This window comes from Mustela lutreola, chromosome 10 (genome assembly GCF_030435805.1).
Source record: "Mustela lutreola isolate mMusLut2 chromosome 10, mMusLut2.pri, whole genome shotgun sequence".
Classification (NCBI taxonomy): Eukaryota; Metazoa; Chordata; class Mammalia; order Carnivora; family Mustelidae; genus Mustela; species Mustela lutreola.
This window is the reverse complement of record NC_081299.1, coordinates 34,886,475-34,900,277: the sequence shown is the minus strand read 5'-3', so window position 1 is coordinate 34,900,277 and position 13,803 is coordinate 34,886,475. Positions and strand designations below refer to the sequence as shown.

The window sequence follows — 13,803 nt, the reverse complement described above, 5'->3', positions numbered from 1 at the left end:
TCTTTAAAACTAAATAAATAAAATAAAATTTAATTTTAAAAACTCAGTCCTGGGGCGCCTGGGTGGCTCAGTGGGTTAAGCCGCTGCCTTCGGCTCAGGTCATGATCTCAGGGTCCTGGGATCGAGTCCCGCATCGGGCTCTCTGCTCGGCAGGGAGCCTGCTTCCCTCTCTCTCTCTCTCTGCCTGCCTCTCCATCTACTTGTGAGTTCTCTCTGTCAAATAAATAAATAAAATCTTTAAAAAAAAAAAAAATAAAATAAAAAAAAAAAAATAAAAAAATAAAAACTCAGTCCTTATTTCTGTTGTCATTCAAGACTATAAAATAAAGTAAGGAAACCACCTTCTTGACAATTTAAATGCCATTAGTCTCCAGTCCCAAGGTTTACATTCACTATAAATTTAATCTGAAAGAAAAGAAAAAAATCTCTGAATCTGCCATCTCTGTTCCTTCATTATATTCCACATTTGTAGTTAAATCTCTAGTATGAATATACAAGCTAAATTTTTGGAATGTTTCTTTGAAATGGGAGAATTTTTTGTTGTTGTTTTACCTCCTTTAAGGGATGAGAGTAAAAAGCTAAAAAACATTTGTAAATTATAAGGTGCTGTATGAATGTTACTACCATATATGCTAGAGATTGATAACAGTTTAGAAGATAATTATTCAAACTTTTGTTTAAAAGATTTTATTTATTGGGGCACCTGTGTGGCTCAGTGGGTTAAAGCCTCTGCCTTCGGGTCATGGTCCCAGGGTCCTGGGATCGAGCCCCGCATGGGGCTCTCTGCTCAGCAGGGAGCCTGCTTCCTCCTCTCTCTATGCCTGCCTCTCTGCCTACTTGTGATCTCTGTCTGTGATTTCTGACTCCCTGAGGAGCAAGGAGCCCCAGTGCAGGACTTAATCCCAAGACCCTGGGATCATGACCGGAGCCGAAGGCAGCCGCTTAACTGACTGAGCCACCCAGACGTCCGTAATCAAACTTTTTTTCTTTTTTTAAAATTTTTTCCTTTTTAAAATTTCGTTTGTTTGAGAGGGAGAGAGGTCAGAGCAGGGAGAGGGGTAAAGGGCGTGCAGACTCTCCGCTGAGCAGGCCCCAGCCTGAGGCCAAGATCGTTGCCCCAGCCTGAGGCCAAGATCGTTACCTCAGCCTGGAGGCACACGCTTAACCAACTGAGCCACCCTATTTATTAAAACTCTGAAGTTACTCCTTTCCTATGTGTATAATAAAAGTTGATCTCAGCTATAAAAATAAGATAAAATATCTACCTTGTGACATAGTTATGAGGATTAAATAATATAGGTAGAGTGTGTTGAATGATTCAAGGACTTCATAAACCAAGGGACAGACAGGAGAGTTTAACTTTCTAAATTGGCTAGATAAGGGGCACCTGGGTGGCTCAGTGGGTTAAGCCTCTGCTTTTGACTCGGTCATGATCTTAGGATGATCTAAGGGTCCTAAAATCGAGCTCCACATCGGGCTTTCTGCTCAGCAGGAAGCCTGCTTCCCTTCCTCTCTCTCTGCCTGCCTCTCTGCCTACTTGTGATCTCTGTCTGTCAAATAAATAAACAAAATCTTTAGAACAAATAAAAATAAAAAATAAATTGGCTAGATCAAGTGGGAAAGGATTATCAGGTGTGGACTTCATTTTTTTTTTTTAATTTTATTTATTTATTTGAGAGAGAGAAAGAGCTTGCACAGAGGAGGGGGCAAGAGAGAGAAGCAGACTTCTCACTGAGCAAGGAGCCCAGTGGAGGGCTCAATCCCAGGACTCTGGGATCATGACAGGGAGCCCAAAATAGACAATTTAACCAACTGAGCCACCCAGGCACCCCTAGGATGTGGACTTCAGGTGAAACCCTGGCAACACAAAGTAACCACATTCACATTTGTAAAATTCTGTTTCCTCAAGAACTTCTTGGTACTCAAGAACCTAAAAATGGGGGGGGGGGGGTGCTCTCCTGGGTGGCTCGGTCATTAAGCATCTGCCTTTGGCTGGTCCAGTTCTGTGTCCCAGGGTCCTGGGATTGAGCCTCACATTGGGGTAGGCCTGCTTCTCCCTGTCCCATTTCTCCTGTTTGTGTTCCCTCTCTCGCTGTATCTCTCTCTGTCAAATAAATAAATAAAATCTTTTTAAAAAAAGATCTAGGAGGGTGCCTGGGTGGTTCAGTGGATTAAGCCAGTGCCTTCGGCTCAGGTCATGATCTCAGGGTCCTGGGATCGAGTACCACATCGGGCTCTCTGCTCGGCACGGAGCCTGCTTCCCTCTCTTTCTGCCTGCCTCTCTGCCTACTTGTGATCTCTGTCTGTCAAATAAATAAATAAAATCTTAAAAAAAAAAAAAAAAAAGATCTAGGAGCTCCTGGGTGCCTCAATGGGTTAAAGCCTCTGCCTTCAGCTCAGGTCACGATCCCAGTGTGTTGGGATCGATCCCTGCATGGGGCTCTCTTGCTCGGCAGGGAGCCTGCGTCCTCCTCTCTCTTTCTCTTTCTGCCTGCCTCTCTGCCTACTTGTGATCTCTGTCAAATAAATAAATAAAATCTTGAAATAAAATAGATAGCAACTAAGCAGGAGGCCTTAATTTGGCCAGATTCATTCATGTGTTTGTTTATTCAATAGCTATTTATTAAATACATTCTCTGTGTCAGGTATAATGCTAAGTGCTAAGGCTATAAAGATAGCCTTAGATAGCTAAGGCTATCTTTATAGCTATCTAATGCTATCTCCCTCAGAGAACTCCCAATCTAGCGGGGAGAACCAAGAAGTAGGCTGTTACTTACTGGATGATAACTTATCTGATAGAGGTGGGCACCAAGCACTGTGGGGGTGTAAACTTGGATTGTCAGGGAAGGTTTCCTGGAGGAGCTATATCTGGGACAAATCCTGATGAATATGTAAGAGTAGGGAGTTAAGTGTTCACAGAATTTTACCTCATCTTCTGTGAAAATGGAGTGATACATGCCAAATCCTGGAGGAAAGCATGACTGAAGTATATGGCCTGCAGGAAGTAGGGCAGTTAGAGTAAAAGCAGGAAAATGTTAGTTGTAAGAATTGTGAGGATTAAGTAGCCTACTCTTGATTTGGGCTCAGGTTATAATCTTAGGGTCCTCGGATCAAGTCCTGTGTTACGCTCTGTACTCAGAAACTGCTTCAGGATTCTCCTGTTCCACCCTTCCCCCCAGCTTGGGCTCTCACACCCGCTTTTTCTCTAAAATAAATCTTTAAAAAAAAAAAAAAAGGAATTGTGAGTAGAAGTTTGTGATGGAAGAAGATGACTTCTCAGTGATTTGATGGTTCACCTAAAGGCCTGATAGAGTATGAGGTAGGGTTTCTATAAAAAGAAAACCTTTTCTGTGGTAGAATCAGTACCGGTATCCACCATCTTGGTCTCCCCAGAGGAGGAGATCAGTGGGGGATCATGGCTTTGACTCTTAAAAACCTTTTAATGCCTACTACCTAAAAATAGGATAGAACCCATGTTACTTGATTGTGAGCCCCTTCTCTCTGATTGTTTTTGCAGGCACCCTAGAATACATTTCCACACAGGCCTTGTGGACGCCCATCTCTACTGCTTGAAAAAATACGTTGTGGACTTCCTAATGGAAAATAAGTAAGAAAGAGGGGGTGGATTCAAACTCACAGTTTTAACTACTTTGGTTCTTATTTAATAGTTCTAAACCTTAATCATGTTCTTATTTAATAGTTCTAAACCTTGATCATGTTAGATAGCTGGTTTATATTAAATAATAGCCGGTCCTCACCTTCGTTTAAAAATGAAATCGTGTTACCAACATACTGTTGCTTTGTCTGTATCACAGAGTCCCCTGCTTGTATTTTTGGGGCTTGAGTAATAACCCAACAAAATATTTTTGTAAAACTAATAGTAACTATGATGCCTCTTTCATAGGCTCTTCCAGGCTCTTCTTCCTTCCACAGGGTTGAGCTCCCTAATAACTCTAGTGCTGTTTTGTCTCCAAGCAGGCATCCTCCCCTTAGCAATTATCTTATATGTGGGCCCTCTTAGCAAAGGTTCAGAGACTTACCCAAGAGGAGGGGAAAAAAGTTTCCTTCCAATTTTGGCAAAGGCCACCTCACCAAATGGACTTTAATGAATGCAGAGAAACAAAATTTGGTACTTTCTCTGATTTTGCTTTGAGAACAGAATTGTGGGCCTTAAATACTTTACAGAGATTGTGTCTGACAGATCACAGGACTTGGGTTTCCAGAGGAAAAAACCTCCTCTGAGGCTGATCTCAAGGATTTTTTTATAGTAAACACAACAAGAGTCCTCAGAAGAACAGGTAGGAAAAGATTCAGTAACTATATGGTTAAGAAGAGGAGCAGCCAGTCTCCCTCGATGACTGCTGGATAAGTTTCTACCTTGAATAGCACTGGTAGACTGAAAAGCAAGTGGGCTGGTGTCACAGCAGCAAGTTCCTCAGATCAGCTGAGGAAGATAGTCTGAGAACCGGAGTTTAAATGCTAGCATGGCGGGCGCCTGAGTGGCTCAGTGGGTTAAGCCGCTGCCTTCGGCTCAGGTCATGATCTCAGGGTCCTGGGATCGAGTCCCGCATCGGGCTCTCTGCTCAGCAGGGAGCCCGCTTCCCTCTCTCTCTCTCTCTCTCTCTGCCTGCCTCTCCATCTACTTGTGATTTCTCTCTGTCAAATAAATAAATAAAATATAAAAAAAAAAAAAAATGCTAGCATGGCCTCAGCTGATAGACTTAGATATATACAGGAATATTACGATAGGGGAAGGGGAAGTGTTCCTCTGTGCCCCAGTCTATTTCTTACAGCATCCTAACCCTCAACTCCTGACTACACCTGCTAACATCCCCGCCCACCGAAGACCCGTGTAGAACCAATGGCAAAAGAAGTTATTTGGACTCCTGGAAAACTTTTCTAGCGATTGTTATTTCTCTATTTCCCCACCCTAGGACACCCTTTTGCCTTGATCCCCTCTGACTTATAATTCTGTTTTATTGTTTGATCAATAAATATTTATTAAGCATCTGTGATGAGGCAGGCATTGTTCTAGATGGGCTGCGGGCTCAATGGTAAATAAGCAGACATGGGCCCTGCCCTCAGGAAATTTGCAGCCTAAGCTCCAGGGTAAATTACTGGACTTTGCTTTTTTTTTTTTTTTTTAAGATTTTATTTATTTATCAGAGGGGGGGGGGAGAGCGAGCACAGGCAGACAGAATGGCAGGCAAAGGCAGAGGGAGAAGCAGGCCTCCCTGCTGAGCAAGGAGCCTGATGTGGGACTCGATCCCAGGACGCCGGGATCATGACCTGAGCCAAAGGCAGCTGCTCAACCAACTGAGCCACCCAGGCGTCCCGGGACTTTGCTTTTTATTTTATTTTTTATTTTTTTATTTTTTTTTAAGATTTTATTTATTTATTTGACAGAGAGAGATCACAAGTAGGCAGAGAGGCAGGCAGAGAGAGAGAGAGGAGGAAGCAGGCTCCCCGCTGAGCAGAGAGCCCGATGTGGGACTCGATCCCAGGACCCTGAGATCATGACCTGAGCCGAAGGCAGTGGCTTAACCCACTGAGCCACCCAGGCGCCCGGGACTTTGCTTTTTAAATAGCAAGGAAACTTGCACCAAGATTAGACATTAATTCCGGGACCTGTTTTCGAGTCACCAGTCTGGGCTATCTGTATTCCAAAAATGAAGTTCACTCTTGGCCTTTAAGGGCATGTTTTTTCTCAAGTGAAAACAAAGCCCTGTGAAGTAGGCCCTGTGGTGTGTTGGGAGAGAATGCAGTGGTGGTAGAAAAAGTAGAGAAAGTCATGAAGTCCCCTGTATCCACCACACAGCTTTGACAAGTATCAGTTCATGGCCAGTCTTGTTTTGTATGTGCTACCACCCATCTCTTCACTGTCATGCCAGATTATTTTAAAGCAGGTCATTATGATGTAATTTCATATGTAATTATTTCAATTGTTATTATCTATAAATATCTGTGTATGTATCTGTAGAATATAAAGTCTTTTTATCTTTTAATCAAATACCTCAATGCCATTATCACACCTTAAAAAGAAACAACTAACAGTGCTCCTTAATACTACCTAATGGGATTTTAGCTTTTGATGCTGGGATATGTAGACAATTTTGCACCAGAGCTAGCTTCATCCTCGCTGCTGTAGCTCCTTTGTAACTCATCTGGCCACCAGGTAGCTGTTCCCACACCTGGCAAGTGTAGTGCAGTGCTCTGTGCCTTAAGGACAAGCCTTAATTTGGTGAGTCTGTGGCTCATAGCCAGAAGCTCTTTCGAATGGGACTTTCCCAGAGCCTGCTGCAACAGAGAATGGTACAGAGCCTCTGCTCAGACAACCTCCCCATCTCAGGATCTGTTAAAGAGACCCTTATCTCTTCATTACCCCCATCTACCCTACACCTGTCAGAATCATTGGGATTAAAGGCATTGTATTTGAAAAGTGATAAAGTTCAATGTATTAGGAAAAAAACAGGACAAATGAGAATAGTACTCAAGATATTCTTTATTCCTTCCTAGCTGGAATAGTGGAGGTCTTGTCTCAAAGTTGTGGGACATGGGATTGAATAGTTTGGTGGGAGCAGCATGTAGAATGCTTTGAAAGCTTAACAGGGAGATACAGATCTTCAAACAGAATAGTCCTTTTTGGAATGAGCAGTGGTACTACCTGGCAGGAGAACATAGACCATGCTGGATGAGAAGGAGACTCCTTCAAGGTAACTAGGAAGCTTATAATTATCTGGTTATAAAATGATGACTCCTTTAGGGATGGAAGGGAAGAGTAAACCTGGCAGGCACTACTTCAAGAAAGGATACTTTAGCAATCCCCCACTGTCTTTAACTTGTAGACGACAACGTATTTGCCCTGTGGTTTTTTGGGGCAGGGGATCATTTTTATTTTTCAGATGTTTACATGTTAATGTCTTCTACCCAAATTCTTTTGAGATTAGATACCTACCTGGATTGCTGCTAACTCACTTAATATATGCTTGGTGAATGGTGTGAGAAGAGATGTGATGATAGTTCAGACAGCCAAAGAAATGTGATAAATACATCAGTAATACCAGTAGTGGAAGAAGAGATGAGGTTTTCTGTAGTTGACCAAGTAGAAAAGCTATAGGGAAAGCTATGGAGAAAAGAAAACCTGCACTGCCTTTGACAAGAGAAGTTTAGTAACTGAGCTGTGTGACCTTGGATGGGTGTCTGATTTTCTAAACCTCACTTTTCTCATCTGAAAATTGGGAATAATAGTACCTGACCCATATGGTTGTTGTTGAAAATACTTGTAAAGAGCTGAGAGCAGGGGCACCTCTGTGGGTCAGTTGGTTAAGCGTCCAGCTCTTGATCTCAGCTTAGGTCTTGATCTCGGGGTCATAAGTTCAAGTCCCATGTTGGGCTCTACCCTGGGTGTGGAGGCTACTTAAAAAAATAAAATTGAGGGGCACTTGGGTGACTCAGTCGTTAATCGTCTGCCTTCAGCTCAGGTCATGATCCCAGGGTCCTGGGATCGAGTCCCATATGGGGCTCCCTGCTCAGCGGGTAGCCTGCTTCTTCCTCTGCCACTCCCCCTGCTTGTGTTCCCTCTCTTGGTGTGTCTGTCTCTGTCAAATAAATAAATAAAATCTCTTTTTAAAAAATTAATTAAATTAAAAAATAAAATTGAAATTAGAAAAAGAGCTGAGAACAGTAGTTGGTGCACACTAAGAACTCAAATTAACTTTTAATTGATCACCCACGGTGTTTCAGGCACTGCGTTGCTAGGTAGTAAAGATAAAAACATGAAGTTTCTGCTTCAGGTTCCTCACAGTTTAGGGTGAGGGGGGATAGGTTAAACAAATTATTACAATAAAATGTGGTAAGTAGTATTAGAGTATAGTAGAGTAGTATAATGGTATAAGCATAAGGGAACTGGGGTGGTTGATATCTTCCTTTGGGGTAACAGTTATAGTAGTATACATTTGACAAAACTCATCAAACTGTATTTTATTTAAAATTAATGTATTTTATTAAATATACATTTCAAAAATAGTTTTTACATTTTTACATTTTTAAAAAGCGAGTTGGACTTACCATAAATTTTTAAAAACTCAAAGCAACAAACATCAATAAGTACCCAAGTATATTCTTTGAGTACTTATTCGATTGACATAACCCTAAACAATCTCTCCATCCTATAGGATGTGAACATGTTTTTCTTTCTCAAGCCATTAGCACCACACTGAAAATTTATTCTCATAGCCATTTTCATTGTTTTTGTTAAAAAGGAAAATGGTATCACAGAATACTGTATGCCAAATACCTAGCTTTAAAGTCAGTACCTTTGGGATGCCTGGGTGGCACAGTAGGTTAAAGCCTCTGCCTTCCCCTCAAATCATGGTCCCAGGGTCCTGGGATCCTGGGAGAGCCCCGTGTCGGGCTCTCTGCTCTACGGGGAACCTGCTTCCCTTCCTCTCTCTCTGCCTGCCTCTCTGCTTACTTGTGATCTCTGCCTGTCAAATAAATCAATAAAATCTTTAAAAAATAATAATAAAATCAGTACCTTTTAATCTAAAATAATTTCCTGTTTACTATTTCACATTGTATCTATTTACTTTGTGGGGTTGGGGGGAGCCTGAAAACAAAGCACAGAGTTAACTTAGCAATCACCATATCCTCCCAATTAGAGCTCTGCTTCAAGAGCTGAAAGAAGAGGCAAGAAAACCCAAGCCCTTAATACTGTGTTCTGTAGACTTGAGTTCCAGGCCCTATAAAAGTAGGTTTCCTCTTCTACCTCTTTCCTAACTAATATTTCAAAGGACTGACTTGAAGTAAAAGATATTTAGAGGATTTGTTCTTGTGATTTGCTTACAGAGACAGAAAAGCCAGAATGAAAAGTAGCCAAATGTTTTCCTTTGCCATGGACATAATTTTTAGTCCTTCCCTGCAAGCTTGAAGCCACAGGGAAGACTTGATCAGAGACCAAGGCAAAATGCTAAAATATCAGATTTCAGCAGAACTAATAATCATATGTTTTTTCAAATGTTGGATTTTTAATGGTAGTAATATTAATAATAGAAAAACATATTTAGAGTTTATTACAGTTCCAGATAAGGAAAGCTCTACTTTCAGTGTCCAAAAATCAGAAGAATAAAGTATTGGCAGCTGTCTGGCCTAGAGGGATGACAGTCATTTACACATTTACTAATTCACTCATTCAAATAAATATTTATTTAGCACTTCCTACATGTCTATCTGTATAAACAATAAGCAAAAAATTATAAATCCTATGGAAAGTGCTACGGTTGCAATAAACAGGGTACTAATTACTATGGCATAGTGGAAAGAGTCATGGTCTTTGGGATAGATACGAAGTATGTCTCAGCTCTGCCAATTATAAAGCTGTAGTAACCTTAAGAAAGATACTTAGGTATGCCTGGATGGCTCAGTCGGTTAAGCGACTGCCTTCGGCTCAGGTCATGATCCCAGCGTCTTGGTATTGAGACCCCATATCAGTCTCCTTGCTCGGTGGGGAGCCTGCTTCCCCTCTGCCTCTGCCTGCCACTCTGCCTGCCTGTATGCTCGCTCGCTCACTCTCTCTCTCTGACAAGTAAATAAATAAAATATTTCTCAAAAAAGAAAGGAAATTAATCTTTCTAAGCTCTAATTACCTCTCTTATAAAATAAGGACAGTAATACCTACCATGAGGATTGCTGTAAGAATTTGAGATGATGTCTATTAATTTCCTAACATTACACTCAAAAATGATATGGATTTAGGGGCGCCTGGGTGGCTCAGTGGGTTAAGCCGCTGCCTTCGGCTCAGGTCATATCTCAGGGTCCTGGGATCGAGTTCTGCATCTGGCTCTCTGCTCAGCAGGGAGCCTGCTTCTTCCTTCTCTCTCTCTCTGCCTGCCTCTCAGTGTACTTGTAATTTCTCTCTGTCAAATAAATAAATAAAATCTTTTAAAAAAATGATATGGATTTGAAAATAGTATATAATTCTCTTTGCTGTGAGAGTTCAGAAGCTAGAAGTGTTATGAAAGACTTCTAAGGCGAAATGATATTTGAGAGCAGTGAACCCATCCTTATAACTACTACTCTAGTCAAGAAACAACATTACCAGATTTCCAGGAGCTCTTCTGATGCTACCTACCAGACAGTAACTATCCCCCACAACACACAGAAGTAACCACTATCCTAAACATTCAATTTAAGGAGGTAAGATCAGATTTGTACTTTAGGAAAACCACAATATGGAGGGTTAGATAGAAGAAATAAGACACATGATCAGATTATACTTTAGAGAGAGTATTCTGTCTACAATATGAAGGACAGATTTCAAGAGGTAAGACTGGAGGGAGGAAGACCAATTCAAAGCAGTTAAAGCAATCCAAACAAATGATGACAGCGGCTTAGACTAAGCTGTGGCAATAGAGATAGAAAGAAATTGACAGTTTTTGAAAAGAGATTTAGGGCATAAAAGTCAGCAGTGTTTGGTGAACGGTTATGTGAAGCGTGCAGGAAGAAGGAAGAGTCAGGTGGTTACTAGATTTTTTGCTTGTGTGACTAAATGAATCTTCATATCACTAAGCAAGATAACAAATGTTGGTGAGGAGAGATTTGGGGAAATGATGATGCATTCGGTTTTAGACATTGAAATTACGGTATCTGGGTCATCCAAATGGCAGGGTCCATCCAACAGTTGGAATTGTGAGACTAAAGTAAAGGAGAAGAGGTCTTGGCTATGGGTCCACATTTGGGAATAAGCAGCAAAGTGATGATCAGTCTCAGGGAGATAAATAGCATGAGAAAAATGGTAGACAAAAAGAAAAATACTGGGCGCCTGGGTGGCTCAGTGGGTTAAGCCTCTGCCTTCAGCTCGGGTCGTGGTCTCAGAGTCCCGCATCGGGCTCTCTACTCAGCAGGGGGCCTGCTTCCCCCTCCCTCTCTGCTTGTCTCTCTGCCTACTCATGATCTCTCTCTCTCTGTCAAAAAAATAAATAAGGGGGCGCCTGGGTGGCTCAGTGGGTTAAGCCGCTGCCTTCGGCTCAGGTCATGATCTCAGGGTCCTGGGATCGAGTCCCGCATCGGGCTCTCTGCTCAGCAGGGAGCCTGCTTCCCTCTCTCTCTCTCTCTCTGCCTGCCTCTCCATCTACTTGTGATTTCTCTCTGTCAAATAAATAAATAAAATCTTAAAAAAAATAAATAAATAAATAAATAAATAAATAAAATCTTTTAAAAAAAAAGAAAAATACTAAGAAACACCCACTATTTTAGGGGAAGGAATTATCAGAAATAGGAGCAGATCAAGAGAGTGATGCCACAGAAGGTAAGGGAAGAAGAAATAAGGAATGGCTTATGACTATGGATTTGGAAAATTCAAAAAATATCAAAACAAAATATTACCCATAATTCTACTGTGTGATAACTAAGAGCATTTTAGTGTATTTCTTCCCATTATTTTATTTTTATATATACATATACATACTTGAAATCATTCTATAAAAATAATTTGTTTTTTTCTTTATTCAGTATTATTACATGAGCATTTCATTTTCTTTATTCAGTACTATTTCATGAGCATTTTCCTGTGTCATTAAAATGTTCTTTACAATCAGAGTTTTGCCTGTATGATATTCTGTTACATAGATGTATTATTATTCTTCTTCCATTGTTGAATATTTGGTTGTTCCCTATTTTTATAAATAACATTAAGAGGAATGACTTTTTTCCCCAAAGGTTTTTTTTAAGATTTATTTCTTTATTTATTTTAGAGAGAGAGAGAACAAGGAAGAGGGAGACTAGGGAGAGGGAGAAAGACTCCCACACCCAGCGCAGAGCCCAACATGGGGCTCAGTCTCACGACCCTAAGATCATAACCTGAGCCAAAACCAAGAGTGGGGCACTCAACCAACCGTGCCACCCAGGCGCCCCTCAAAGATCCTTTTTATAATCTGAAATTTTCATTCATGTATTCAGCAAATATTTATTGAGCATAATGTGTTTTCCTTGGATAGCTTTATAGAAATAGAATTACAGAGTCAAATAATATGAATATCTTGAACACTTTTTCTATGTATTGCTAGTTTCTTTTCAGAAAAGATTTTACTAGTTTATACTCTAACTCCCATAGTTTGAGAGTAACTGTCTCAAAACATCCTTATCGGTAATGAGAATTATTTTAAATCTGTTCATTTGAGGGGCACCTGGGTGACTTAGTCATTTGAGTATCTGACTCTTGGTTTCAGCTCAAGGTAGTGATCTTGTTGTGATCTCAGGGTCCTGGAATTGAGCACCAGGTTGGGCTCCTGGGCTCAGTGCAGAGTCTGCTCTTCCCTCCCCCAACATAGACTCACCCCCACAGCCTTCACTCACTCTTTCAAATAAATACATAAAGTCTTTTTAAAAAAATTTTTTTTTTTTTTTAAGATTTTACTTATTTGGGGACACCTGAGTGGCTCAGTCAGTTAAGTGGCTGCCAGGGTTCTGGGATCAAGTCCTGAATCAGGCTCCCTGCTCAGCAGGGAGTTTGCTTCTCCCTGTCCCTCTGCCTGCTGCTCTGCCTACTTGTGCTCTCTATCTCTCTGTCTGTCTATTTATTCATTTTTAAATAAATAAAATCTTTAAAAAAAAAAGTTTATTTGTGGTTCCATTGGCTAAGCATCTGCCTTGGGTTCAGGTCATGAACCAGGAGGATGCCCGATGGAAGGGGTGGTGGGGCTGATCCCAGGACCCTGAGAACATGACTTGAGCAGTTGCTTAACTGACTGAACCACCCAGGCACCCCTAAAAAAAAAAAATTGTTTTTAGTCTGCTAGTTTGATTGGGGGAGAGATCGCATCTTGTTTTAATTTTTACTTCTTTTTTTTTTTTTAAAGATTTTATTTATTTATTTGACAGACAGAGATCAGAAGTAGGCAGAGAGGCAGGCAGAGAGAGAGAGGGGGAAGCAGGCTCCACGCTCAGCAGAGAGCCCGATGTAAGGCTCGATCCCAGGACCCTGGGATCATGACCTGAGCAGAAGGCAGAGGCTTTAACCCACTGAGCCATCCAGGCGCCCAATTTTTACTTATTTAAAAGTATTTTTTAACGTGTATCTATTTAGGGTATTAATCTTTTATCCTATTGATAGCAATTATTTTGTCTTTAATTTGGTGGAGTTGTTCATAACTAATAACCAAAATCTATTGTTCTCTTTTGTGATTTCTTATTTCATGGAAGCTTATAATTCATGAGATGTGGCAGGTGTATCTAGAAGGATGTGTATATCCTTCATGAGACATGGCAGGTGTATCTAGAAGGAAAGGGGAAAAGTGTGGTTGCCCATGCCCAGGGCAGTAGATCCAGCTGCTTATCTTGGGCCCCAAGGTCAGGACGTTCACAAAGGTTCACAGTGGCCTATCCCACTTCTTGGGATAGCATTGAGCTGCCTCTACTTTGAGTAGGAAGCAGGAAGAGTAATTTTGTCCTCTGTAATGCTGCTGAGCTAACTGCATTATGTGAATGGACCTGACGCTGAGTGCCAGCAGAGAGGCAGGTGGGCCTGGCAGGACTGTTTCAAGTCCTCTCTTTAAATTACCGTCTGATCTTCAAGAGCTCTGCCCTAAGGGGCTGTGTGCCAAGGCTTGTTTATTTGCTTCTGCAGTGACAGTTCTCTTTGCCCCATAATGTGAATATCATGGCTCTGAAATCCCCCAGCTGCCCATGCTTTGTCATTTTTTCAAAGGGAATTGACTTGTTTTCCACCAGAGGGGGCCAAGGAACATTTGCTACCCAATTGGTTTTGTGCCTTAAAAGGGGAGAAAAAGAGCTAAGAGTAAGCGTTGT

General features: G+C 41.3%; 1 protein-coding gene across 3 annotated transcripts in view; it reads left to right on the top strand.

The window, feature by feature from the left end:
• EIF2B3 (eukaryotic translation initiation factor 2B subunit gamma) overlaps positions 1–13,803 on the top strand; it is a 126,213-nt gene that overhangs the window by 76,458 nt on the left and 35,952 nt on the right. For all 3 annotated transcript variants that reach the window (XM_059135381.1, XM_059135380.1, XM_059135382.1), the window contains one exon: positions 3,518–3,607. In XM_059135381.1, coding sequence (XP_058991364.1) covers positions 3,518–3,607 — 90 coding nt within the window. The remainder of the gene's footprint in view (positions 1–3,517; positions 3,608–13,803) is intronic.